This window comes from Narcine bancroftii, chromosome 4 (assembly GCF_036971445.1).
Source record: "Narcine bancroftii isolate sNarBan1 chromosome 4, sNarBan1.hap1, whole genome shotgun sequence".
NCBI lineage: Eukaryota > Metazoa > Chordata > Chondrichthyes > Torpediniformes > Narcinidae > Narcine > Narcine bancroftii.
In genome coordinates this window covers 41,586,529-41,613,042 of record NC_091472.1, presented here as the reverse complement: position 1 = coordinate 41,613,042, position 26,514 = coordinate 41,586,529, and the positions used below count along the sequence as shown (strand labels likewise).

General features: G+C 38.8%; 1 protein-coding gene across 8 annotated transcripts in view; it reads right to left on the bottom strand.

The window, feature by feature from the left end:
- The window catches only part of thada (THADA armadillo repeat containing), a 466,325-nt gene that overhangs the window by 153,277 nt on the left and 286,534 nt on the right, over positions 1-26,514 (bottom strand). For all 8 annotated transcript variants that reach the window (XR_011355652.1, XM_069931122.1, XM_069931123.1 and 5 more), the window contains one exon: positions 1,416-1,531. Coding sequence is in view for 7 of the 8 variants with exons in the window: in XM_069931122.1 (XP_069787223.1) it covers positions 1,416-1,531 (116 nt within the window). In the remaining variant the exon portion in view is untranslated. The remainder of the gene's footprint in view (positions 1-1,415; positions 1,532-26,514) is intronic.

Here is a 26,514-nt window from a genome sequence, read left to right as displayed (position 1 = left end):
AGGATTTTTTTAAAGAAGCACCCCGACTCAAGTTTATTATCATTCTACTGTAAATATACAACTTGATGAAATAGCGTTTCTCTGGACCATGGTGTCACAGGAACAACAATAAAATTTAAAATAAATATTAATAAATATTTTTGGGATGCTTTACTTGATTACAGAATACTGTTCATCAATCTGTGGGAAGATGCTGTTGCTATTTCCCAGCTTGGCAGTTCTGATTTTGATGCTCCTGTACCTCCTTCCTGATGGTAGTGGGTTAAAGATACTGTGAGCTGGATGGAAAGGGTCTTCTTCAATTCTTCGTCCCCAGTCATCTGCCCTTGCAGAGGTAGTCACAATTCTTGAAGTTCTTTTATGGATCTTTCTCATTCAGATTGTTTTAATTATTCCTCCATTCATCACGAGCAGAAGCAGAAACTGTGCTTTACCGGCCGTGCTCCCATGTAAAGCAAGTTACATGTTGGAAGCATCCATAGTTCAAATTGACGTGTCCTTGTCCATTTGTTGCCCTGACCTGAACTGCAGATTGAGCTATTTCCAAAGCTTTAGGGCTTTACAATGGGTTTTCCAGATGCTTGTATGCAAAAGTTATGACAATCTGATCATCTTTAGTGGGTTCCCATTGCAATTTATAGAAAACTTCTTGTTTCTGGTCCTATTAATGTAATATTCCTAAATTTATGCAGGTTTCTTCTAATTCTGTAAGAACTATTAATGTTCTCAAGACTTTTATCCAGTACTGGTATGGTTTAGTTACCTACAATATCAGGTAGTCAGTTATTTTGCTGTCAATCACCAAGTGAATGATGGAATTTACTGCCTGGGGGCTGTTGGAAGTAAATTCAAATAGTCACAAATGCACTGAGTGAAAAAAAGTTTGGGCAAGAAGAAGATGTGGTAATGAGACGAACTAAATTATTCTGTGTGGGCTTGATGTGCCTATTGTCCCTTTATAGTGTCAAATTTTGTTTAATGATTGTGAAATGCCCTGGGATATTTACTGTACTGAAAATGACACAAAAATCCAAGTTGTTTTCTCAGTGAAATTCAAGATCCATAAAAGAACTTCAAGAATTGTGACTAACTCAGCAAGGGCAGAACTCTTGGTTATTTTGCCTTCGTCGTGTAATAATATCCTGTGGTTTTGCCAAGGATTTTACAAGACTCAGATTTAAAGAACATGTTTTCCATTTTGGGTGTGAACTGTGACAACTAACATGAAAGCCATGAAAGGAAAAAGAAACGGTATTATTAAATATGCCAACACTTAGATAGATGGAGAAGAATTTGCAAAAGTACACAAGCAAACAGCTTTAAATTTTAACTGAGAATCTAAATATACCTCAGACTTATAAAAAACTAAAACTACTCCTTATTTAGTACTAAGTTAGACTGAAATTTAAACCTACCTTGTTGCCAACCATATTTTGGCTCTAGTGCAGCCAGTGATGTCATGCAGCTCTAGGTGAAGACTTGAATTGGTCCTTTGTTTTGAGTCATAGCAGGACCGCAGTAAATGAAGTGCCTTCATAAATGAAAGAATATCAACAAATTATTGGCTGCAGTCAACCTGCAGTTAATTTAATGCCATTCCAATCATGACAGCGGACAAATATGTGATGTTTCTTGAGCAATTGCTTGAAGTTAATTTAAAAGGCAAACAAAAGGGCGAGACACTTCCAACTAAAAGTAATTACAATGTTTAATGAATTGTGCAGATGCCTAAAGCCCACAATGCTGCAGGATGGACTTTGAACTTTTTAATTCCAAAAGTGATATCCTTAGGATGCTGAAAGCTGACTTGTGCACATGATGTTTCTGTATTCAAATGACACAGGTCTGCATAACTGTGACAATCTGGAATGAAAGCAGAAGATGCAAAACAAAGCCAGCTATGCAGACTTAATCTTATTAGAATGTTTTGCTTTCCCTTCGGTTAAAGCCAACACTGAGTGATGCCCCAGTGCATTTTAACAATGAGAAACCTGTGTGACATTATACAGTATATATTATAAAATAAATATTTAATTAGCAGCTGTCAGAACATTAACTTTGCTGACTGATTAGTTTTAATTGATACATTAAGTTGATAATCCAAGGCAAAAATGTAATTGGTGTCAGCAAGATTTGACACAATGATACTGAAGGTACTCTAAAGCAAGGTTAAATCTTGGCCACCTGGTAACATATTTTAATTACAGTTCCCTTGATTATCAATGATAATGGAAAAAAATAACTCCACACTCTACAGCACGCCTATCCAAAGTACTGAGAAACATTTATCCCTGCTCAGATCTGCCACATAATTCCTTGCAGCAAGGAGGAGCTCTGGTTTGTACAAATGCTCACCTTAATATTCTGCCATGTCACTTAGCCTGAAATTTAATAAGCTTCGCAAAGAAAACTATTACAAAAAGCACATTTGGTGGTGTGGAAGAAAGAGTTTTGGAAGTCTAAGGGGAATCTGAAGGAAGGGAGAGAGGTAGCATAGTGAAATGGTTGGCCTCACAGGGGTGCAGTCGATGGAATTAATTGCTGAACAATTGAGAAATTTTAAGGAGGGAGTGAGACTGAAGGGTTGCTCTGCAGTGACCCAGTTTGGACTGAAGGGCCAAGTTGGCTCCTTTTATTGTGATAATTAAGTTAAGCAATATAGTCTTAGGAGATGAACTTCTCTGCACCAACATCTACTCCACACTGCCTTGATCTATGGAATGAGTGGAATTAGAAAGTTTGGTAAAAACCATAAAATAATCAGGCAAGGACTTGCATGTTGTCCTAATTTCAATGGCAACATTTAAACAGAAATGGCCAGTTTTTATTAAATGCAATAATATCTGACAAAAGGGAAATATTTGCATGGTCCACTTTAAGCAAGTCAATTGAAATTGGAATCAAAGTGAACTTATGCATTATTGCATAAAACATTACAGTACTGTCACATACTTTTAAATTATGGTATTCAAATTCAAAAAGTTATAGTTTAACAATCTCCACAGAAATATAATGAAAACACAATAATGAGTTATTCATATTTAAGTTACCAAAAAATCTACCTTTTTCAAAAGTAATATGGAATCATAAAACAAATATCTAATCTAACTATTTTACTTAATGTAAATAAAAGCCAACAAAGGGTAAAACTAAGGATTATGCAAGCATCTGTCATTTTAAATTTTAGACATTCAACATGGTTACATGCCCTTCCAGTTCATGAGCTGTGCTGCCCAAGTACCTTTATTAAGCTACAACCCTGTACATTTTGAAGTGTGGGAGGAAATCAGAGCATCTGGAGGAAGCCCACGCAGACATGGGGAGAACATACAAACTCCTTAAAGACAGCGCCAGATTGAAACTTGGGTCGCTGGTGCTTTAATAGCGTTGCACTAACCCCTGCACCAACCATGCTGTCATTCTCACAGCACAGTGTGACTATTTGTATATGTAACTGATTTATGTTCAGATCTTCCAGTACTAATCTACCAAATGCTAGAACAAGCCAATTACATGATATGAATCAGACATGCATAAATGCTTAAATTATGCAATGATCATTAAAAAGGTTAAGACATAGGTCTTATTTTTATTTTGTGTTTTATTGCACTAATCAAATGTCTAAAAGTTTTCCATAATCAATTAATTATTTTGAAGGCCAAAGTAAATTATGTGGTCTTTTATTAAAAGGCACTTAGTAATCAGGCAATCAGTTTACAGTAGTGTTGCTAGAGGGGAAATATTGGCCATTCACCAGAAAAATCCCAAACTTTTCTTCGTTTGGTGTTACCATTTCTTCATCATGGTCTTGGCTCAGTGGAAATATTCTCACTTCTGAACTAACCCAACAACTCAGTTCTCACTTGTACAATCTTGGCCAATTACATAGCAGCTCTTCAATCTGAGTTGCAAGTTTTAGATGAAATCATAAATGAAGTCTGGCTGCCATTTAAACTGCATGTTTAAAAAAAATGCAAATTCACGATGGAAGAGCAGCAAGTTCCTCGCAGTGACTTGGCCATCATTAGTCCATCATCCTGTACCACTGAAAGTACGGTTGGCTTGGATTGTATGATCAAATTCCAGTGCAGGTTTGGAACCCAATTTCAGATTAAGGGTTTAGTTTATTTTTTTTCTTTATAAACTAAAATATGGTCTTTTTTTAAATTAAATTACAAAAAAAATTAAAATGAAGTAAAAATGACTGACGCATTTTGTTGTAGATTTGCTGAAATTATATAATATACATTCTTGTGATGTACAGTATAACTTAGCTACCAACTATAGTCTGCTGTAGATTAAAACAAATTGGACATATATCCTTAAATGTTCAGTTATTTTGACTGTGTAAAGGACAGAAGCCACTCAGCTTGTCCAAATGTGTGCAGTCATAAACAAAAAAGACAAAGAGAAAACAAAATATGTTCTAAATGTTTTAATCAAAAAGCATAATTAGTAACGCACTTACAGAATATAAATGTTGTATTTAAATGGTCAATGAAATATTATGTTCTGTGGTTTCTTAAACTAAACTAATTGGCCAGTGAGTCATGTAACTTATACTTGGAACACTTAATATTTTTTCTAGTGTAGAATGCTCTTCCAGCATGAGAACAGTTTAGTTTGCTTCTTCATTCAGTAACTTGAAACTGCTTAATTGTCTTATTGTCTCAAGATGATGTCCTTCGTTGTGTTAAAGCTTGAGACAAATGAAATGTTATGTTTTACCATGCTAGCATCTGGTGGTCCAAATCTTATTATAATGTTCGTAATTAGATCTGGTGTTAGGAAGCTAACTTTCTTTGTGAAATTAGTATGAATGATTCTCTTATTCTACTTGCCTTTTATCTTTATATATATATATGTGATACAACACAAAAGAAGTTTAGGTCTGCATGTATTACATTGCAGCTTTTGTGCAACAGTCATTTCAAATAATTATATCTGAGGGAGAGGATTGGCCAAAAGTACAGGAGATGAAGTAGACATGTACAGACTTCATCTTGAACAGGGTGACAGTCAAATGAAAAGCTGACTGATCTTTGTGTTTATTCTCTTCTTACCACAGAGGTTCAAAGTGAGTACAAGTAGTAAGTTACAACCTGTGAAAGTTTACATAGGAATGTAGTGAAGTAACTACTTGATAAATTACACACAAATGCTATTGATACGCTGTAGGGAGGGATTGCAAAATATATTGTCAAGATGAATACTACAATTGATAATTGGCTTGAACATCCTATGATTGGATCACCGGTTTATAATCTACTGGCTAAACTACATGTGTGTGTAACAATAGACATGGACAGAAATTTAACAGTGTCTGAAGATGAGCAGGATAAAGAATTCATTGGAATGGGAGAGTCTCGGATCAGAAGGTGGATTGAGCCAGGATGTCAGTGGCCAGGGTCATTGGATGCAGTGTGTTAGGGGACTGGGTGAGATTTACCCCCTAAAAGAAAAAAACTCAAGAAACTGCTTTTACAGCCTTCCAGGAATCCAATGTGACACGAAATTGAATGAATCAAGATTATTCCATGGCAGAATTTAAAAAAAAATAGTATTGCACATGGATTTGTGAAACACAGATTTTTCCACTGCCATGTTTTCTAACTGGTTACAAATTGAAAACAACATCTCCTCCTCCATGATCATCAACAGAGGTGCACTCAAAGATGTGTGCTTAGCCCACTGCTCCACTCATTATACACCCACAACTGTGTGACCAGGCACAATTCCAATCCCATCTACAAGTTTGCCGAGGACACCACAGTTGTCAGCAGAATCACAGATGGCAATGAGAAAGTGTACAGGAGGGAGATAGATCAGCTCATTGAATGGTGTAACAACAACCTTGCGTTCAACATCAGCGAAGCCAAGTAGATGATTGTGGACTTCAGGAGGAAGTCAAGGGAACACAACCCAGTCCTCAATGAGGGCTCAGTAGTGGAGAGGGTCAAGAACTTCAAATTCCTGGGTGTCAACATCTCCGAGGATTTGTCACAAAGAAGGCTCACCAGCAGCTATGCTTTGTGAGGTGTCTGAGGAGATTCGGTATCTCACCGAAGACTCTCGTAAACTTCTATAGGGCTACTGTGAAGAGTATTCTGGCTGGTTACATCACTGCCTGTTCTGGAGGTGTCAATTCTCAGGACAAGAATAAGCTACCAAGGGTTGTTAACTCAGCTTGCGACATCACAGGTAGCAGACTTCATTCCATCAAGGACATCTGCATGAGAGAGTGTCTTAAAAAAAGCAGCCTCTTTCTTCGAAGACCCCACCACCCAGGCCATGCCCTCTTCACTCCACTACCATCGGGGAATAGGTACAGGAGCCTAAAGATGAGACCTCAGTGGCACAAGGACAGTTTCTTCCCTGCTGCCAATGGATTCCTGAATAATCATTGAACCAAAGACACAGCCTTACTTTTCGTGCACTCTTATTAGTTATTATTATATTTTATTATTTTTTTAAGGCAATGTTGTAAGATGGTTATAATATGTATGTTTGCGCTTTGATGCTGCAGCAATACACGGAACCTCATGACTTGTTCTTGACAATAAATCCTGATTCTGATTTCAATTCCAGAACAATCAAACATGCAATTATTCCTGTGCAATTTGGTTTTTCCACATTTCAGCAGTTATTACAAACAGACAGAATGAGTGCTTTAATCATTCTTCACAGGTGGCCGACCAGTCCGGAATGATCCGACCTGGCTAGGGACACAATCCTTTAAGGCCCAGACAGTAGGCATGGCTAAGCTCTCAGCCAATCGCTATAAGCACAGTCATTACACTCTAGATACTGTAACTATATACATTGGTGATAGGTCTGTACTATCAACTGTTTAAATGAAATGTTAAATCCACACTGTGCTTGAGCGCTTTGGTGTGTATGAATGATCCTGTGCTAATAAACAAAGGGTCAGAGAGATCACTGGGCAAATATTTTCCACAAGTGATACCATTATAAGATGATCATATAGTCACCTAAGTTATTGCTGAAGTGAGAACTGTGTGAGCACAGATCATCTGCCTACAGTGACAAAATCGACTACATTTCAAAAGGACTGCATTACATGGTGTTTTGGATTGGTTTGAGGTTCTGAAGGATGCTATATAAATGTTTTTTGGTTCCCTTATATCTTACGAAATGAGGCATTAAGCACCGATATGACAGATGTGAAGTTCCACTCTAATTCTTTTTCCAGAAACACAGCTGGCTGAGGCAGACTTTTAAAGTCAGATTTACTCCATTTGACATTACATGAAAGAAATCGAGAAAACTCCTTATTTTGACAGAGTCTGTGTAGCAAAATATTGGCAATCTACTGCTGTCCATGGAACTTATCCCAGGATAAACCTGTCCCTTCCTGAGAGGATCACATTAAGCAAAGAAACGGTGGTTTATGAGGTTTCTCTTGGCATACTGTCAGTTCACACAGAATTGTAAGGTAGTCTTTGTTAATTTGCACAGACATTCTTATTTTCCAGGATCACATCACAACTGGCAAAAACTTTCTGAAGTTTCACGATATCAAATTACACAGATTTAAATAAAATTAACAAAATCTAACATTGCATGGATTTGAAAATGAAAGGTAAAAGGAACACCTAAGTCAGGAATTATAGTTATTTTTTTAAATACAAGGCCTTGGAGAAAGTATAAGATCATTCACATCACTAGACTGGAATTAATTCATTGGAATCTGAAGTTCAGGTTCACAGAAGTCAAACCATTGAACCACACCTGTATGTACTGTTAAATAAGGCAGTCATAAGACACTTTGTTTTTTTGGATGGAACATAATGAATCCTTGTCAGAGAAAAGTTCTTCCTGGCGATCATTTCAGAAGTAAAGGTGAACAACTTTCAAAGTTATCTAGATCCTTCATACAAATTCCACAAGAACTCATACTTATAACCATCGAGTATCTGAGATGTAAAATTGCAGCATTTTAACTCCATATGTTATGTTACTTTAAGATTGGTGCAGACCCATTTAAAATCCAATCTAAAAATACAGATCTTTGCCACCATATGACGAACCTTTAAATGAACCGGCTGCTCCAAACTGGTTTTTGCGTTGGCCTTGCATCTCACTGTAATCTCAGAGGGTGAACGAGAGGGAGAGGTTGAGCAGGCTAGGCCTTTATTCCTTGGAGTGCAGGAGAATGAGGGGTGATCTCATAGACTCATAAGAAATCATGAGAGGAATAGAGCGAGTGAATGCACAGTCTTTTGTCCAGAATAAGGGAATTGGTAACCAGGTGACATTGGCTTAAGGTGAGGGGCAAATCCATGCAAAGATCTTTAACATGTCATTGGAGCAGTCACTCATCCTCACAGCCACCATTAATTTAGTACCAAAGAGGGCCACACCATTGTGTAATGTTTCAAGTCTTTGGTGATGGAACTTTACAAATTGCACCTTGGACCCATTTCAATTCACCTACAGACAGAACCGTTCCATTGACGATGGATAGTTTGTCCCTCCACTCCATCCTGACCCATTTGGAGAATGACGCCTCATACGCCAGGCTGCAGTTTATTGACTTAAGCTCCACGTTTAATACAATCATACCGTATAAGCTTGTGGCGAAGCTGTCTTCACTGGAACTCAACACCCCTTTTTGTTACTAGATTCTGGACTTCCTCACAAAAAGACCACAGTCTGTCCTGGTGATCAGCAGAACGTTGAGCACCATCATGCTGAACATTGGAGTACCTCAGGACTGTGTGCTCAGTCCGCTCTTGTTAACACTTCTGACCCACAACTGCATTGCCAAATCCACCTCCAACAAAGTAATTAAGTTTGCAGATGACACAACTGTAGTTGACCTCTTCAGCAACAATAATGAGTCGCAACTACAGAGAAGAGGTGAAATGGTGTGTGAATAACAACCTGAGTCTCCACGTGGATAAGATAAAGGAGATGATTATGGGCTTCAGGATGACCACCCTCCACCACCCATTAATAGCTTGATAGTGGAGAGAGTGAAATGCACTAAGTTCCTTGGAGTCCACTAAGTGGACTAATCCTGGACACAAAGCATCTCCTCACTTATCAGGAAGGTGCAACAGTGACTGTACTTGCTTAGAAATTGAGGTGGGCAAGGCTACCAACTATCATTCTGTCAACTTTCTACAGGAGCTCTATAAAGAACATCCTGCCAGCAGCATTATAATGTGATAGGTACAGTTGCTGTAGAGAATTGGATCGGAGATCAATCCACAGGACCATAAGAGTGGCAGAGAGGATCACTAGATTCTTCCCCCCCAACTCCCACCATAGATGTGATTTACCAGGATCATTGTTTAAAGAAGGCTCGCAAAATTAGGAAGGACCCCTACCACACCACATGCAGTATTTTACAGGTATTTCCGTTGAGAAAAAGATACAGAAGTACCAGAGCCAGAACCACCAGGCTGAGGAACAGCTTCTTCCCACGGGAAGTGGGCTTGCTAAATGGCTGCTAAAACAATGCTCCATGACCATATTATTTATTAATAATATTTTTTAAATTTATGTACATACAATGTGTACTGTGTATATGTATTGTTTGTCTGAATGTATGCGATGTTTGTAGGCATGTTTTGCACTATTCTGCCCCATGGACCAGAGAATGCAGTTTTCGTTGGTTGTACTGGTACAACTGGATGACAAATAAACCTGAGCTTAACAGGAACCTGAGGGGTAACTTTTTTTAAACGAAGAGAGTGGTGAGTGCATGGATCTTGCTGCCGGAAGAGGTAGTCGAGGCAGGTACAATTTGGAACGTTTCAGAAAGATTTGGGTGGATACATGGATAGCATAGGTTTAGAGGGACATAGGCCAAATGCAGGCCTGTGGGATTGGTGTTGATGGGACATTTTCATTGGTGAGGGCAAGATGGGTTGAAGGGCCTGTTTCCATGCTGAAACTCTCAATTTAATTACTAATTCTACAAAATATATTTGATTTTTAAAATCTTCCCTCAGTTTTTAAAAGGTGAAAGTCACAAATGTTCAAATCTTCAAGTATATTCTAAGATTATATTTTTCTAGTCATTTTGGTACTACACTAAGTGCATCTTTCAAGAAAGGTAATACAGTAAAATCAAAGTCAATCAAAATAATTTAAAATAAATTGTCCAGATAGGATATTGGAGAGAAAAAAAAACCCTCTGGTTCTGGATGATTAAATGTTTAAATCAATTGCACTATAGAGAAAGGAAAATGCAACCTATTCTAAGCATGTTGTCCAGGACCTTATTTATATTTTCCAACACAATTGATATGTTGCATCAGTATCACGTAGATATTGTCAGCAAACATAAACATAGAACTAGAGCAAAGAAAACAGGCCCTTTGACCTTTCTAGTCTGTGTCAAACTATTTATTCTGACTTGTCCCACTGACCTGCAGCCAGTCTATATCCATCCATACCAACCACCCACCCCCCACCCCACCATCCATGTACCTGTCCAAATTTTTCTGAAATGGAAAAAATGAGCCCAAGTTCACTATTTCAGCGGGCAGCTCGGTCCATTCTTCCTCTACCCTCTGTGTGAATAACCTCCCTCTAATGTCTCCCCTGAATTTTTACCCTTTCACCCACAACCCATTCTCAGTGGAAAATGTCTACTTACATTTACTCTATCTATACCCATCATAATTTTGTATAATTTTGTATACCTATATCAAGTCTCCCCCCTCCCCCCCCCTCCACTATTTTTCTACAGTCCAGGAAATAAAGTTCTAAACTATTTAACTAAAATCAGTTGTAAATCAGTTCAAGTCCCTGAAACATTTAAGTAAATTTTCTCTGCACTCTTTCAATCTTATTGATGTATTTCCTGTAGTTAGGTGACCAAAACTGCACACAATACTGCAAATTTAGCCTCACTGATGTCTTTGTCTTTATTGAATTACTTTATCAAGTCTATTACCAGATCTCTCCATTCTACCACACTCCACTAGATTCTTACCAGTTTCTTGAGTAAATACAGATGCCAAAAACACATACATAGCCGACCACTCTGATCTTCAAGGGGACCAATTCTGTCCTTTACTATTCTTTTGCTCTTAATATACCTTAATAAAACCCTTAGGATTTTCTTTCACCTTGTCAGACAAAGCATCCTCATGTCTTCTGATTTTCCTCTTAAAATTTTTCTTCTGTTTTTATACTCCTCAAGTACCTGTACCTCATTTGTTCTGTGTTGCCTATACCTGCTATACACCTTCTGAGCCAGATTGCCAATATCCCTTGAAAACCAAGGTTCACTATGCCTATTAACTTTGCCTTTAATCCTAACAGGAACTTAGAATCTCAAAATAACATACGTGAATTTGGCTTGGAATTAATACAATACGACATACTAAATTCCAGCGACGAGCAATTAAAAAAAATTATTAATTTTTCAGGGTCTGCACATTGCTGGTAACATCAGCACTTATTGCCCATTATTTATCACCTTTGAGAAAGTGATAATGAGTTGCTTTATTGAATGAATGCAGCCCTGCTGGTGAAAGTACAGTACTCCAAAAGTGCAAGTGGCTCAGTGGCTTCTGGATTTAGATCCAGCAACAATAAAAGACCAGTGACACATTTCCAGATCAGAGTTTGATTATAAGTACGGCTAGTTCTGAAGCACATGTATTCAGTACTACAGCTGGGGCACTGCTTGTCTTTGCAGCCATTTTATGATGATACATAAGAGGGAATCAAATTGGCGGCAGTCTGGCTTTTGCAATAATGAAACAAGATGGATTCATCCATTTGGCACTTTCGGTCAACATGGAAATCAAACTACATCCTTTGAATCTACCAACAGTCAGTTGATTTTTTTAATGCAGTCAATGAATCTAAACTTACTCTTCCAGTAAAAGTTTACATGCCATTAATTTATAATTAACCCAGGCATGGAGCTGAGAAAACCATGCATTCTAATATACCGTGAGAAAACCATGCATTCTAATATGTTATTTCTCCAGTTTACTCTTTGCCATATTGTTCGGGAAATTCCAGTCCTGGTTCCTGAGTACAGGACAACAAAGCAGGCAAGTGCTGTGATTTCAAAGTCACTTTAGGACAGAGCCTTCTCAAAGCTCTATCACTGATAATTTGCAGATGTCTGCAATGCATATCCTGAGTAACACTTACTCAGTATTCAGCAGCACTCCCACAGATCTCTTTAATCATGTAACATACTGGAGTTATCAGCCTCTGCATGCCCATTCTCATCGTAGGCAAGGGAGCAGAAACAAAACTCTAATTCAAATAAAGTTACCCAGTAGGATTAGTTTATGTTGCTATTGGATTTTAATGTCATGTTTCCAGCTGAGGCTTTAGTGAGCTCTCTGTTAAAAATACACCAATTGCTTCCCACATGCATTCCAGTGACTCAGCTTAGCAATAACTGATATTTTATTTGGACGGCAGTCACGAATGTAGAGTGACTCCAGAGTTCCTGGAATTAGTACAGACAGGCCGATGTAAATCTCAGCATATATAACTGCCAATGCTTTACTGAGCGCACACTGTATGTGCTCCACTCCAAGCGCCTTGACAGATGGGTTACAGCTGAAATTCATTTAGCAACACATTGCACTGTGGGTAGCGCTGCCTTTATTGGTTTTGTTGATTTAAATTGCAATTTGAATTCATTTATTTTTCTAAGCTTTTCAATTCAGTAGAATTAATAGGCTGCCTGTATCGGAGGCAATTTTCAAAGTCCGTAAAACATCTGACTGCGGCTTCCCCCCTTTCAAAAACAGACTCCTTGTTTTCTCGAAACCCAAGAATTAACTCTATCATTTAAATTACAACATGCAACAGGGTAAAGCATAAATCTGAACGAGTGATCCAAACATAATGCATCAATAATTTTGTTTGTCAAGAGATACATAATTAAATGCTTGATTTTTTAAAAATATATTCCTGTAAATGTGATCATTTTCACGATGTACTCTTAAAACGTTTATACCCACTTTGTGAATTCTATAAATGATTAAAGAGATAGGTACAATTTACAGTGATGTCAGAATGCTTTCAAAGGTCAAGAAAGAACAGTCTATGGGTTGTTCTAATTTTGCACACAGGAATGTGAATATTTATAGTGTATATATAATTAAAGCAAATACCAAGCTGTGGGCAAGTTAATACATCTATTTATTATTTTGAACCAAGACTTGGAATAAATTAACAGTTCTCAAATGTTTAGAAAATGATGGGGCAATGGTACCACAAATAATTTCACAGGAGTTCTGGTCAATGCTTCTAGCTCAGTCCTGTGAGTGGGAACACACACAATGTTGCATAATTATGTCGTTAGAATCTCTCAAATGATATGATTCATAAAGAAAATCATGGAAAAGCATTTATGAGAGGCAAGATTGAAGAGAAAATGCAGCTGTAATTTCCCATCTCATTCCAGACTTCTTGAAACCTTCTGAATAAATATTCCTCACTTGTAAACATTTTTCCAAATATTAGTCAAAAATGATTTCTTGAAATGCAGTTTTCTTATGTGCTGTCACACAAATTACATTGGGATGCTGCGTACTGTGGCAAAGCCCGCGGCGGTGGGGGGGATTGTGCATTTACATCAATATGGAATGGTGTAAGGATGCCCTTACAGTCACCAGACACTGTTCACTGCTTGTGGAACTTGTGTCTGTCAGATGGAGTCCATTCCATCTACCGTAGAAAATCACCATGGTCCATACAGTTGGCGTGTACATCTCCCCAGTGCAAATGCCAAGGAAGTGCTTAACTGAACTGTATGGGGCCATAAATGAATTACAGACTGGACACCCTGATGATCTTCTTATCGTGTCTGGGGATTTCAACCATGCAAACCTCAAAACCGTGCTGCCAAAAAGCAGTATGTGGACTTTGCAACAGGAGGAGCCCCCATCTCGGCTACTCAGACCACACCCAGCATACAGTCTGCTTGTTAGACACTCCAGACCAGCTACGAAGCAGGTAAAGACCCGGCTGGCAAGAGCCATCTCTGGCCTTCAGGACTGCTTCGAGAGCATTGATTGGCACATGTTTAAGGAGGCGGCAACGGATGGGGATCGCATTAAGTTAAAGGAGTACAGAGTGTCAGTGATCAGCTATATTACTAAGTGCACTGATGACATCACCATGTCCAAAGCCAATCACTACTCGCCCCAACCAGAATCCATGGATGACTCCAGAATTGCAGGTGCTGTCGAAGAACCGCAATTCTGCCTTCAGAGAGGGCAACAAGGCAGTCTTAGCCAACGCAAGAGCCAAGCTGTCCAAGGCCATCAAGGAGGAAAAGAGGGCTCATGTCCAAAGGATTCAGAGTCACTTCAAGGATAGTGGCAACACACAGCACATATGGGAGGGCATCCATGCCATTACCAACCACAAAGCCACACCAGCTGCCTGTGCCAGGGATGCCTCCCACCCGACTCTTTGATTGACTTCTACGTGCCCTTTGAGGCAAAAAATGACATGGTGGCGAGGATCCACATCTCCTCCATATGAAGAGGCACTGCATCTCAAGGGGGTTGAAGTGGGAAGGATGCTGTTTAAGGTCAACCCTTGTTAGGCTGCAGGACCAGATAACATCACCGGCAGTGCTCAGAGGATGTGTGGACCAACTAGCTGACATCCTCACAGACATCTCCCTGAGCAGTACCATCATACCAACGTGCTTCAAAATGGCCATTATCATCCCTGTGTAGAAGAAGCCCTGTCTCAACGACTATTATCCTGTCGCACTCACATCCACCATCATGAAGTGCTTTGAGAGGCTAGTCATGGAGCACATCAAGACTTAGCTGCCCCCGCCATTGGACCCCCTTCAGTTTGCTTACTGTCCCAACCGATCCACAGATGATGCCATTGCCACTACACTTCACCTAGCCCTCACCCACCTGGATAATAAGGACTCGCATGTTCGAATGCTGTTCATAGATTTTGGCACAATCATACCGCAGTACCTGATTAGGAAGCTAAACCTGCTGGGTCTAAACACCTTCCTCTGTAATTGAGTCCTCAACTTCATGACTGGAAGACCTCAGTTAGTCCGGATCGGAAATAGCATGTCCAACACCATCACACTGAGCAAGGGGGCCCCCCAGGGCTGCGTACTTAGCCCAGTGCTGTTTACCCTGCTGACCCATGACTGTGCAGTGAGATACGATTCTAATCATATCATCAAGTTCGCTGATGACATGTCCTTGGTGGTGGTCATAAACAAGAACGATGGTTCAGCTTACAGAGAGGACTGGTGCACACACAACAAATTACACCTGAACGTCAACAAAACAAAGGAGATGGTGGTGGACTTCAGGAGAGGCCGGGCATTCACTCTCTGCTGACCATTGATAGTTCCACCTTCGAGGTAGTCAAGAGCACCAAATTCCTTGGTGTGCATCTGGCAGAGAATCTCTCCTGGTCCCCCAAAGCAAGATCCATTGCCAAGAAAGACCAACAATGCTTTTACTTCCTGCAGAGGTTGAGAAAAGTCCTGCTTCCACCCTCCAGCCACACTACATTCTACAGGGGATGCATTGAGAGCATCCTATGTAACTGCATCACCGCCTGGTTCAGGAACTGCACCATCCCAGAAAGCAAGCCCCTGCAGCAGATGGTAAAGATTGCTGAGGGGATTATTGGGGTCTCTCTCTCTCTCTCTCTCTCTCTCTCTCTCTCTCTCTGTCATGATAGACATTTATAACGGCTACTGTTTGCAGAAAGCCATAAACATTGTGAAGGACTCCACTCACCCCCTCCCACAATCTGTTCTCCCTCCTGCCATCCAGGAAGAGGTATCGAAGCGGTTTGGGCTCTCTCAACCAGATTGCAAAACAGTTTTTTCCCCCAAGCCATGAGGCTTCTGATCTCTGGGGATACAGGGCTAGCATATGTAACATGATAATTATAAGTGATATGTTATTTATAAAAAAGTTTCTGTTTTAATTTAGCCATGTAAATAATCAGCTCCACAGTCCAGAGAAACGTTATCTCGTTTTCACTGTACACTGCAAAGGTTATGGTATGAATGACAAATAAACGCGACTTGACTTAACTACCCCTGATACAAGGCAGTGTTTTCTTCCAAGACTTCTGAAGGTCATTTCAATACTATATATTAGTGTAATAAGTTAATTCTCACCTTTGTGAACAAACATGAATCTGCTACTGTTCGCATGGGAATCTTGCTTAATGATTTAATGCTCTGTACACATTTAACGTTTACCACTTCACAGAGACAACTCATTGAAAAAAGCAGTTCACTGATGCAGAGACTGCTGTTTAATGGCCTCAAATTTTGAAGTTTTTTTTTAACATGCATTCTATAAACAGGGTCATTTGTGAACATTGTCAAAGCATCCTGGGTTTATTTTTTTGAAACACCAGTTCATGAATAAATATGCAACCATTTGTTTAGATATGTAACATGTCGACTGATTGAATTGGTAAATTTCCATCCCATCTAAGGTACTCCTAAAATAGGTTTACACGTATTGGTCTGGCCCTTTACCTATTGTGGTTTTGTTGGGATTGTTAGGCAGAGAAACAATTACTTCAGCCAAAGAACATACTGCAACCATTTACACTCCTATGTTTTGCTCCTTTAAATGGTCCTTTGCCAAACTGTTTTGCCTTGCACCATCATTCCTGCCTCCAGTAATACACTCCTTCACATTTTTTCATTTTTGTTTGACCTCCAACAGCCTCCAACCACCAACACACCTTCCCCTCCTCTCTCCCCCACCTCCCAGCCCTAAACACCCTTGCAAGGCTCTTTGTATCTAAGGAAAGACCACTGACCTTGGGCATAACTCCTTTCTTTCACCACCTACCCAATCATTTGGCTTGTCGAGTAGAGAATTCATCAGCCAACTCTGAACCCACACAGCTGGAATGGAAACAAGCTATCCTTGACCCCCAGGGAGACTTCCCAAGGAGGACGTTTCTTTCTCCATAGCTCTTGCCTGACCTTCCAAATGTTTCTGGCACTTTCTACTTTTACTTTGTATATCCAACTTGCCCACAGCATTTCAGTTTTGTGCGGTTCACATTTAGTCAGGCCATTAAAAAAAATATATTTTTCAGCTTATGTGAACACTAAATATTCAGTTCAAGGGTATTTGATGAGGAGATACACAATAACTGCCACAGCTTTTTGGGCAAACATGACAGCCTGCAGATAAGACAGAGTCAAATTTCAGTTGCACAAAGATTGTCAGAGGTCCAGAAAGTGGGGGGGGGGGGGGAGAGAGAGACTTATTTTACTCTTGGTTGTACATGATGATGAGAAATCATCCACAATGGAAAGCGCAAGGAGTTGTTGATAGGTTTTGCAAAATACGTTCTACTTTTTAAAATGTTGACATTATTCCTCAGCAGCTGAGAAGCAAAGGTCTGAAGAAAATCCAGGAGGTTTAGAATTTGCTGAATGGTGTTGAGGCAAAGACAACCAGCACCGGCCAATCTTAAGGCTGAAATAACCCAGGGCGATAGTATCAGTTACTGCAGCGGAAGTCACTGTTTGTTGATCTAGACTCTAGAAGGACAGGTCTGAGCCACATTAGTATTAGGTGCTCAGAGAAGAAACAATTCTGGAAAAGTAAACTACTATGGATGCTGTAAATCTGAATAAAAGTAAACAATAATCAGATAAGCATGTTGAAAGAAGATAAAAATACAACCTGAAAAAATGGTGAGAGAGAGAGAGGTTTGTGTGTGGGTAATATATACTGTATACAATAGTGATGAAATAAGTAATCTCTTTCGTTTGGTTTTTGATTGGAGATTCATATCTCAATTTTAAATTAATTAGACATATACCACTTAATATGCTTTTCTGGCCCACAAGCCCATGCAGTCCACTAATTAACCTGCAATCCGCGTACATTTTGAAGGGTGAAAGAAAACTGAGCACCCAGGAAACCCCACACCCAGACATGGTGAGAACAGACAAACTCCTTGCAGACAGCGCTTGATTTGAACCCAGGTCGCTGGCTCTGTTATAGCATTGCACTAAACGTTATGCTAATCAAGCTGTCCAAGAATGGCTTTCTCAACATGTCCCCCACCTATTCAAAAACTTTAACAGGACATTGTGCAATGGGAAAGATACTAATGTAACAGAAAAGTCTGGAAGATGTTTGGGAAAGTGAACAATCACAAAACATAATCCCACAAAAATATCCGGCAACTGTTAATAATAAAAGGCAGAATTTAGTTCCTTATGTTATGATATTCAATGGGCCTGATCAACCACAGATGGAATTTTAAAATAGCATGAGACTTAAAAATTTGGATAGCTACATAATAAAAAAAAACAAATGATTTGTTCAATCATTATAAAAAGTAGTCTTGGACAACTCTTAAATATTTTCCAAGGAAAACAACACAAGAAAAAAGCTGAGATAAGGCAAGTAGAAGAAGAATTTGCCAAACTTTCTCTGCTATATTTTTACTGAGAATTATCATTGATCATGTTCTACTCTTATACGCCAGACAAGAGTCTGACAAGCCTCGCCTCATCCTGAACCTATCTACGAAGCAGACTAACAACAGTCAGAGATGAAATGGATTGAACAGAATCATGGCAAAAGATGGTTTTCTGGTGATGTCCACCTCCATTCATCATATCAGAGGGTCTGCTTTGTGGGCCGTGTAGCAGTTGGATTGACAAGACCATAATCTAGCGACAGGCTATAAATGGCATGGCCTTTCTCAAGTTTCATTTCCTGTTGATTTTGCTTTTGGGGAAAATGGAACAGCACTACTGATAGTCGGGCCAGCCAAAGAGTTGTCAGTGGATCTCCATTCACTTCAGATCAATAATCAATACCCATCCCATACCACAAAATCAATGCTTTGCCAATTTCTGCAACATTCTTCAGCAGTTCCAGTGTCTTCATACCTAACCACCCAGATATTGGGCTATTTGCTAGCCTTCATGCATGGGGCTGCAGTGCTCAGAACTTTAAAACTCAATTAGTTGTAACAGATAATTGGACAGGTACTTAAACAGGGAAGACATGAATGGGGTGAGCTGAGGGGTCTATTTTTTTTTTGCTGTACATTTCTATGACAATATTGGTTCCATTTCTTGGAAAGACAGACCTAAATTCTACATCTAAAGGCCTTTAAATAACTTTTTAAATCAAAAGGCTAAGATGTGACAGTGCTTACTGAGTTCTAATCACCATGATCTAGTTGAGGTTCCTCAGATCATTCCAGTTTTCCAAACTTTCCTCACTTTACACATTGTGCATCATATTAATGTAGAAGAATATTTGATGGACCAAGAACTTAGAAAGCTTTGTGTTCATACAATTTTGAACCTCCCCATGTACAGTGGGGTCATTTCGATTTTGGTTCTTCCATCGAGGACTCATTCCCGTAGAAATCCAACTGCAAAGCATCAGGAATTATATCCTTCTAGCCATCCACAAGTCATCAATCTGTGTCCTGTAGCGCACAATCCACCACGGAATATTCAGTAGAAATAACCACTTCTTTGAGTGTGATTTCAAATTTCATTCCAATGACTATTTCTGCTGCATTTAACATTGCTTCTCAAAGGTTCTTAGAAATAAACATAAACCAAGTTAGCTAAAATGTTTTGAAAAATGCTGATCTCATGGAAGGAAATTGTTTAAAAGTTGCCCAATGAGATAAAAAAAATCAGCAAAATTCAATCTTTCCACAAGAGGGAAAATTATTGAAAGCTGATATTATAAAAGCAGTCCTTATTCCAGTCATTAGCCCTTTTTCCACTGGCTGTGCAGTGTCCTAGATATCCTTTGTGCCATTTCCACTGAGCCATCCTGAACTGGGACACTAATTGGTTTTCCACTGAACACAACTCATCCCTGGGGATTGGAGTATTCTACCTTCACCTGGAAACAGGTGACTTTCTGCTGTCCCTTTTCCACTGGTTTAATCCACATGCCAGCGTCAGCAAAAGCCGGGGATATAAGTAGGGGTAGAGGCAGTTAATCCTCGGAGTGAAATGAGGTCATTTGACGCCAGCATTCAGACAGTGTTCCTTTTCCACTAGACCCTATCCCAGTAAATTCCCAGTTAATTCCTGGGACAGGATGCCAGTGGAATAAAGACTATAGTAAGGCCTCTGCAGCATGCCAGTTGCAATCAGGACACACCAGATCCAGCAGTCTGGAGGCAGCATTTGAAACATTCTTCCATCCCATCCAAAAGAGAAATATCCCACAAAGTTTGTTGTTATACTATATTCTATCACTGAACAGATGTTTGGAACACAGCCATAATAACATATAATTGTTAATGCAAATGCATAAGGTCCTCTCCAGATCTTCAGATGTTCTAGTTAGAAAAAGCAAAGGCATAAGTGCAATTTTTTTTGTTGTTAATGTAAAGAATGTTTTTAATTTTTGAAACTTAGACATACAGCATGGTAACAGGCCATTTCAGCTCATGAGCCTGTGCTGCACAATTTACACCTAATTAATCTACATCCTAGTACATTTTGAGCAGTGAGATGAAATCGGAAGCCCCAGATAAAACCCATGCAGACAAGGGGAGAACGTCCAAACTCTTTACAGACAACGTAGGATTTGAGCACAGGTCCTGATTGCTGTAGAGGCATTGCACTAACTGCTACATTAACCGTGCTGCCCAATATATCACAGCATGTGGTGGCTCATCATTAAATAAAACAATTAGAAAAATATGCCAGGTACTCTGGACAACTACACAACATTTGTGTGTGGTGCGTAGGGTGTATGTGTGTGTGTCTGTGGGTGTATATGTATGTGCGCGTGCGCAGGGTGGCTGGGGGATGTGTGTGTGTGTGTGTGTGTGTAGTTCAGGCATAAAAATAAACTATGTACTACTGATAAAGCACACAGAGCATTAGCTTATTTATTTCCTATCTCTAAATGCATAAACATCAGCTTTCAAAAAGACCTTATGTACCTCGACTTGCTACACAGGCAAAGAAAAGTGACATCACTGACCCGCTTGTGGTTTTAGGTGTGTTGCTAAAGGTCAACAATATGAATAAAACTGGATAAAGAAAGTGAAGGGAAAAAAGCTCTTCAAAATATTCCAACTGATGTTTTTTTAAATGTTTGACCAGCTGAGTTTCTCCAGCATTATGTTTTCACATGAAAAATAATTCCTGATTTTTTTTTAAAGGTGGTGGAAATGCAGGTTTTATGGGGTTAAAGAATCCCAGATGGGATTGCAAGCTAAATAGAATATGCAGCTCTCATGCTGAAGATTGACGAAAGCTAACTCATCAGTTCTTCATTTCACCTTTCTATATTATTTCAGGGTATTGGTTAAAATACTTTTAGGAAGGGGTATTTTCTCAGTGTTATAAAATAGAGAGAATTAACTTTCCCTCTAGGGAGGAAAATAGTTTTCAACAATTTCACCGGGCAATCATATTCATGTATTTAGGGAAATTTGAGAAATGGACAGTGCAGAACAGTCGTCAGATGACTTAAAATCACTGACATTTTGATGAAACTGGCAGACAGAAATCCATGTACATCTTAGCGCAAGAATATCCAAACAAGAACAACTTCAGCTGGAGGGAATGTCAAGCCTTAATGGGATTATATATACCTTGGGCTTTTGCACATAAAATGTTACAGCTTTTCAAGCCTTGACCAGAGATTATCAGCTTTTATTGTAATTTTATCTGAAACATTTTGCCCCTCCTCTGTCTTCAGTCATGTCAGAAATTAGCATTTTAAGTAATAACTACATTACTTTATAAGGATCAAGTAGCTAGCAGTGAGCTGAAATAATTAATATCATAACATGGTTATAATTTTTAGCTATTGTCAGAATCATAAATTGAAATGCTACCTGTTACATTTCTGGATTTAATTTTTGGTTATCTTTCCACATGAAAAGTCACTTCTAATGTTCTGTTCTGAAAGACTTGTTTATTATTACTGCAATATGAAAAGGAGTCGAGAGATTGAGTGGTGTGCCAGAGGTGCAGAAGTCTGAAACAGAAATGCTTTAAAAGTGACTTTATTGTTCTAAAATACTGAAAAGAATGATCAATTTGTGGCTTGTATCTCTTAAATGATAGATGTGTAAAAGCTATTGTGGTAGAAAGTGATTTTTTTACTATGGACTGTCACGAACAAAGCAGCAATATAAACACTTCAAAGGTCTGAATAGCCATAGAAAAATATGACATTTTCTGCGCATCTAACTGCTGGGCAGGATTTGTATTAGTTAAACAGTGCCTTTTTTTAAAGATAGGTTTACAACATTAAACAAAATCAAATAAAAAGGACACAAGGCTTGTATAAGCAGAATTAATATTTAGTCTTCTTAATAACATAGAACTTGGTCCTGCAAATGACATCACAGTACCTTATTTTTACAAGGTGCACAGAAGAGCTTTTTTTAAACATATTCTACCAGAACATGTACATATAGTATAGAAAATGTAAGTTAAACTTGAGTGATATTTATGATGTGCTAAAAATGATACACATAACATCCTGTGTTATTTCTTCTGCATTTTCCACTGTTCAATTCCTTCTCTAATTTGCAAAAGTCATTGGTGTATTGCCTATTATTAGACCTGATATCCCCCTATTCCAACTTCCCTCAGGTCCTTTCACTTTCCAATATTAGGGATAATTTACCATGGACAATTAATGTACAAACTCACGTTGTCTCTGATGTGGGAAGAAACTAGAACAGCTGGAAAAAATTCATGTCACGACAGGGAGAACATGCAATATCCACAAAGAGAGTACTGGACGACTAATATTTTCTAAATTCCAAAGATTTACAGAGTTAGGGCATTAATTGGCTACATGGGTATATTTGGGTGGCATGGGCTCATGAACTGGATGACCTGTTATCGAGCTGTATTTCTAAATTAAATTAAAATTAATATTCTTTGTCTGAATATGATTAATTCATGACTGAACATGGATGTGGATGTTCTCAGGTTATTTGACCCACGAGGACAGAAAATCACAGGTGACCCTGAGAGTGTTTTCACCTAGCATCCACACAAGCTTAATTCTACTGGGATCATTTGGAAGCAAGAACCTCTCGTCAATTATAGCTCTGTTACTAAGGTCCCTGCTTCTACTGTCACATCTTTCCCATATGTGCACATCTTATTTTAATAAACAAGATGAGCAATTGTTGGCAAAATCACATGGCACTTTAAACTGCATTAAAAATAGGCTCGTAATGGTAAGTAAAACAGTGAAGCAAATTCCAAATACTTTTCGCAATAAACAATTAGGGCAGCAGTTAGCGTAATGGTTAGCACATACCATTACAATGCGAGTATCTTGGGTTTGAATCCAGCATTGTCTTTGAGGACCCTGCATATTCTCTGTGTGCCTGGATGGGTTTCCTCCCACCTTGCAAAACGTACAGAGTATGTAGGTCAATTTGTTATTTGGGCAGAATGGGCTTAAGGGCCTGTTTGCCATGCTGTGACTCTAAAACTAAAAAAAACCAAAAACTCTCAGACAAGAATTCAATCTCGGGGTTCTACCATTAAACCATCAAAAATATTATCTGATTCTCAAGATTATGTTACTGCTTGGAAAAGTACCAGACATCCCTAACATGGTTATCAATGATGTTAGTGGGTGAGCTATCCCTTCATATTAGATGTCAAAGCTTGATTCACATGTCAAGTTCTCCTCTGTTGGGAGGAGCAGGAGCCAAACTTTCACTTCCTCTCTCTGAAGTGCCTTTTTCAGTGAGTGATATCAAAAGAAATCGTAATTTCAATTCTCAATTGGCAGGCAGGCATTTAAAGTGACATCAATGCATCACAATAAAACATTTCCCCACAAATTTTGTTCTTCATGTCATAAGGTTGATAATGTATTTTGCTCCAACAACAGTGTTACTTCCCACAAAGGCAAAGCAATTAGAAGAGTTCAGGCTTTAATATATTTCAATGTGATCATGGTGTTGAGATCTGACCTCAGCTCCACATATTGAGCTACATGTGCATTTTACTTTATAAGGATCAAGTAGCTGGCAGTGAGTTGAAAGCATTAATATCATAAGCCCTTTTTCCACTGGCATCCCAGTTAATTGGCTGTGCAGTATCCTGGGATAGGAAGCCATTTGTGCTGTTTCCACTGGGCCACCTTTAACCAGGTCATTGACTGCTTTTCCACTGAACACACTCATCCCTGGGGATCGGAGAGTTCTACCTTCGAATGAACTGGAATAGATGGAAGTTGTTCTTCTTCCACTGGCGCCGGCGATATGAGTAGGGGTAGAAGTCGTTAATCATTTGACGCTGGCGAGCTCACTGTTTTTCTTTTCCACTGGACCTTTAACCAGTTAATTCCTGAGACAAGGTTCCAGTGGAAAAGGGGCTATAAAAATGTTTCAAAAATTTAGCCCCTTTTACACTTATGTCCCACTAAATCAGTTGTTCAGTGCCACGGAATAGGAATGGCATTTTTGCTGTTCACACTTGACCACTCTTAAACTGGGACAATGCATGAGTTCACACTTGCAAAGAGCCATCCCCGGGGTTAGAACTGTTCTACTTTCTACCGGTGACATCATGACGTATTGAGCGATGGTGGACCTGCCCTAAATCCTGATCAATGTATTATGATTTTATATTTGAACAAAATTAATCATGCCTAATTATAACATAATTAAGCTTTATGTACAACACAGTATGAGCCCTTCAGCTCCTGTTGTTGTTGAGCTGACCTATATAAACCTTTATAAGGGACCATGGGAAAGTGCAAGCAATAAATAGCAATAGTGGACAATTTTTAAACAGCTTGGGAAAGTTGGTAGCACTATCGCGCACAATTTATAAATACCATGGGAAAAAGCAATGATGCTCCATCCATGCAGCCATGCACACGGCATTCTGGAAAGTCAGGTCCGCTATCGCTTTTTCCCACTATTTATTTCCTCTCTCTCTCTCCCGCTGTGACTTTCCCACGACAAAGTTTATATTTTCATTTTAATCTTTTATTCATTCACATTCCTGCACGCACGCGAAAACTTGAGTATATTCTATCCCAGAATGCAATTGCCTGTTCTTCACTTGCCTAATTGCAACACCAGCATCTATAGATGCCAGGGATTGTACAAGACTCATGGCAGTGTATCCCTGATGTGATGACATAATGTCATTCTGGCATTGACAAGATTTTTGTTTCACACTAGACCCTTTTTGGGCAGATTGGCCGTTAATTCCTGGGACCACAAATAGTGTGAAAGGGGCTTTTGATGTGTAACCTCATATTGCATGCTACTTCTGAGATTTTCTATTTTTGTCTATACTCTTATCTTCTGAAACAAATACAGATAAAAATTGGAAAGGCTGTTCTAGAATTTACAATTTTAAAGGGAGGCCAAACTTCATTACCATACACTTCCTTCTCGAGAAGGGCTTGCAATTCGGGAATAAGTATGCATAAGGAATTCTATAAAAATATCTATAAACTAAAAAATATATTTGAAAATATAGAGAATTTAAAAAAACACACAAGTCTGTGCACATTTGTTGGAGAACAACTGAGGTGGGGAGAGAAGTCATGGCAATATACAAATTTTCAAAGCCAAACTTTTTCAACAGTTCCAGAAATATTCCTTTAAATGATGTTATATTTAATCTTACATTCGTTAAACTTTGACAGCAGCTATTTGAAGCTCAAAGCACAAAAAAACAAACGGAGCACACAAAGAAACTCAGCACTCTGTTGATCCTTGTACAGAGAAATGCTATTTATAAATGATCTTCCCAATGCACTCAATGTGATATGTCAGTTGAAATAACAGATTAATATTTGGCAACATCATTTCTCCTTTGAACAGAAACCTCCTATCAAAGGTAAACCTAAGGACAGCATTAATAATAACTGAAGGAACATGCTCAAAACCAAATGGATATGTTGAACACAAAAATATTCACAATACCATTTCAGTAAATGAGTAAATGAGGATAATGCTTTATTCTTTTAAAAAAGTTTGCAAAATTTGTTCTAAAAATACCACTTTCTTAACAATGGAAAAGGATACAGCAGGGAACAAGAACAGGAGTACTTTTATCCAGGACTATCAGCCCTGGAAGTGATTGGTGTTAATTCTTATCCAGCAATTGAATAGTCACATTCAAAGCCAACCAGCACTAAATTCCAACAATTCAATTCAATATTTCAATCCCAAATGAAAATACTTTGATTATTAAACTGTTGCAAAGTATGCATGGCAGTATTCGTAACAAAAATAAAAATGTTTTTATATTGAACTGACACATTCTACAATTTGACTGAGTGAGGGAGGATTATTAATCATGACTGTCCTTTCCTCATCTACAATATCTCACCTCCCTTGGTTCCAAAACTGTATCAAAACCAGAAAACTGATTTTGGTATTAAAGAAATTTCCAGGTCACTTTGTTTCACTGAAAAATCCAACTGGGCACTTCCTGTTGGTTGAGATTTCAGTGACTTTAAATGAAATTTCCTCTTCAGGAGTGCTTGTGATCTGTCA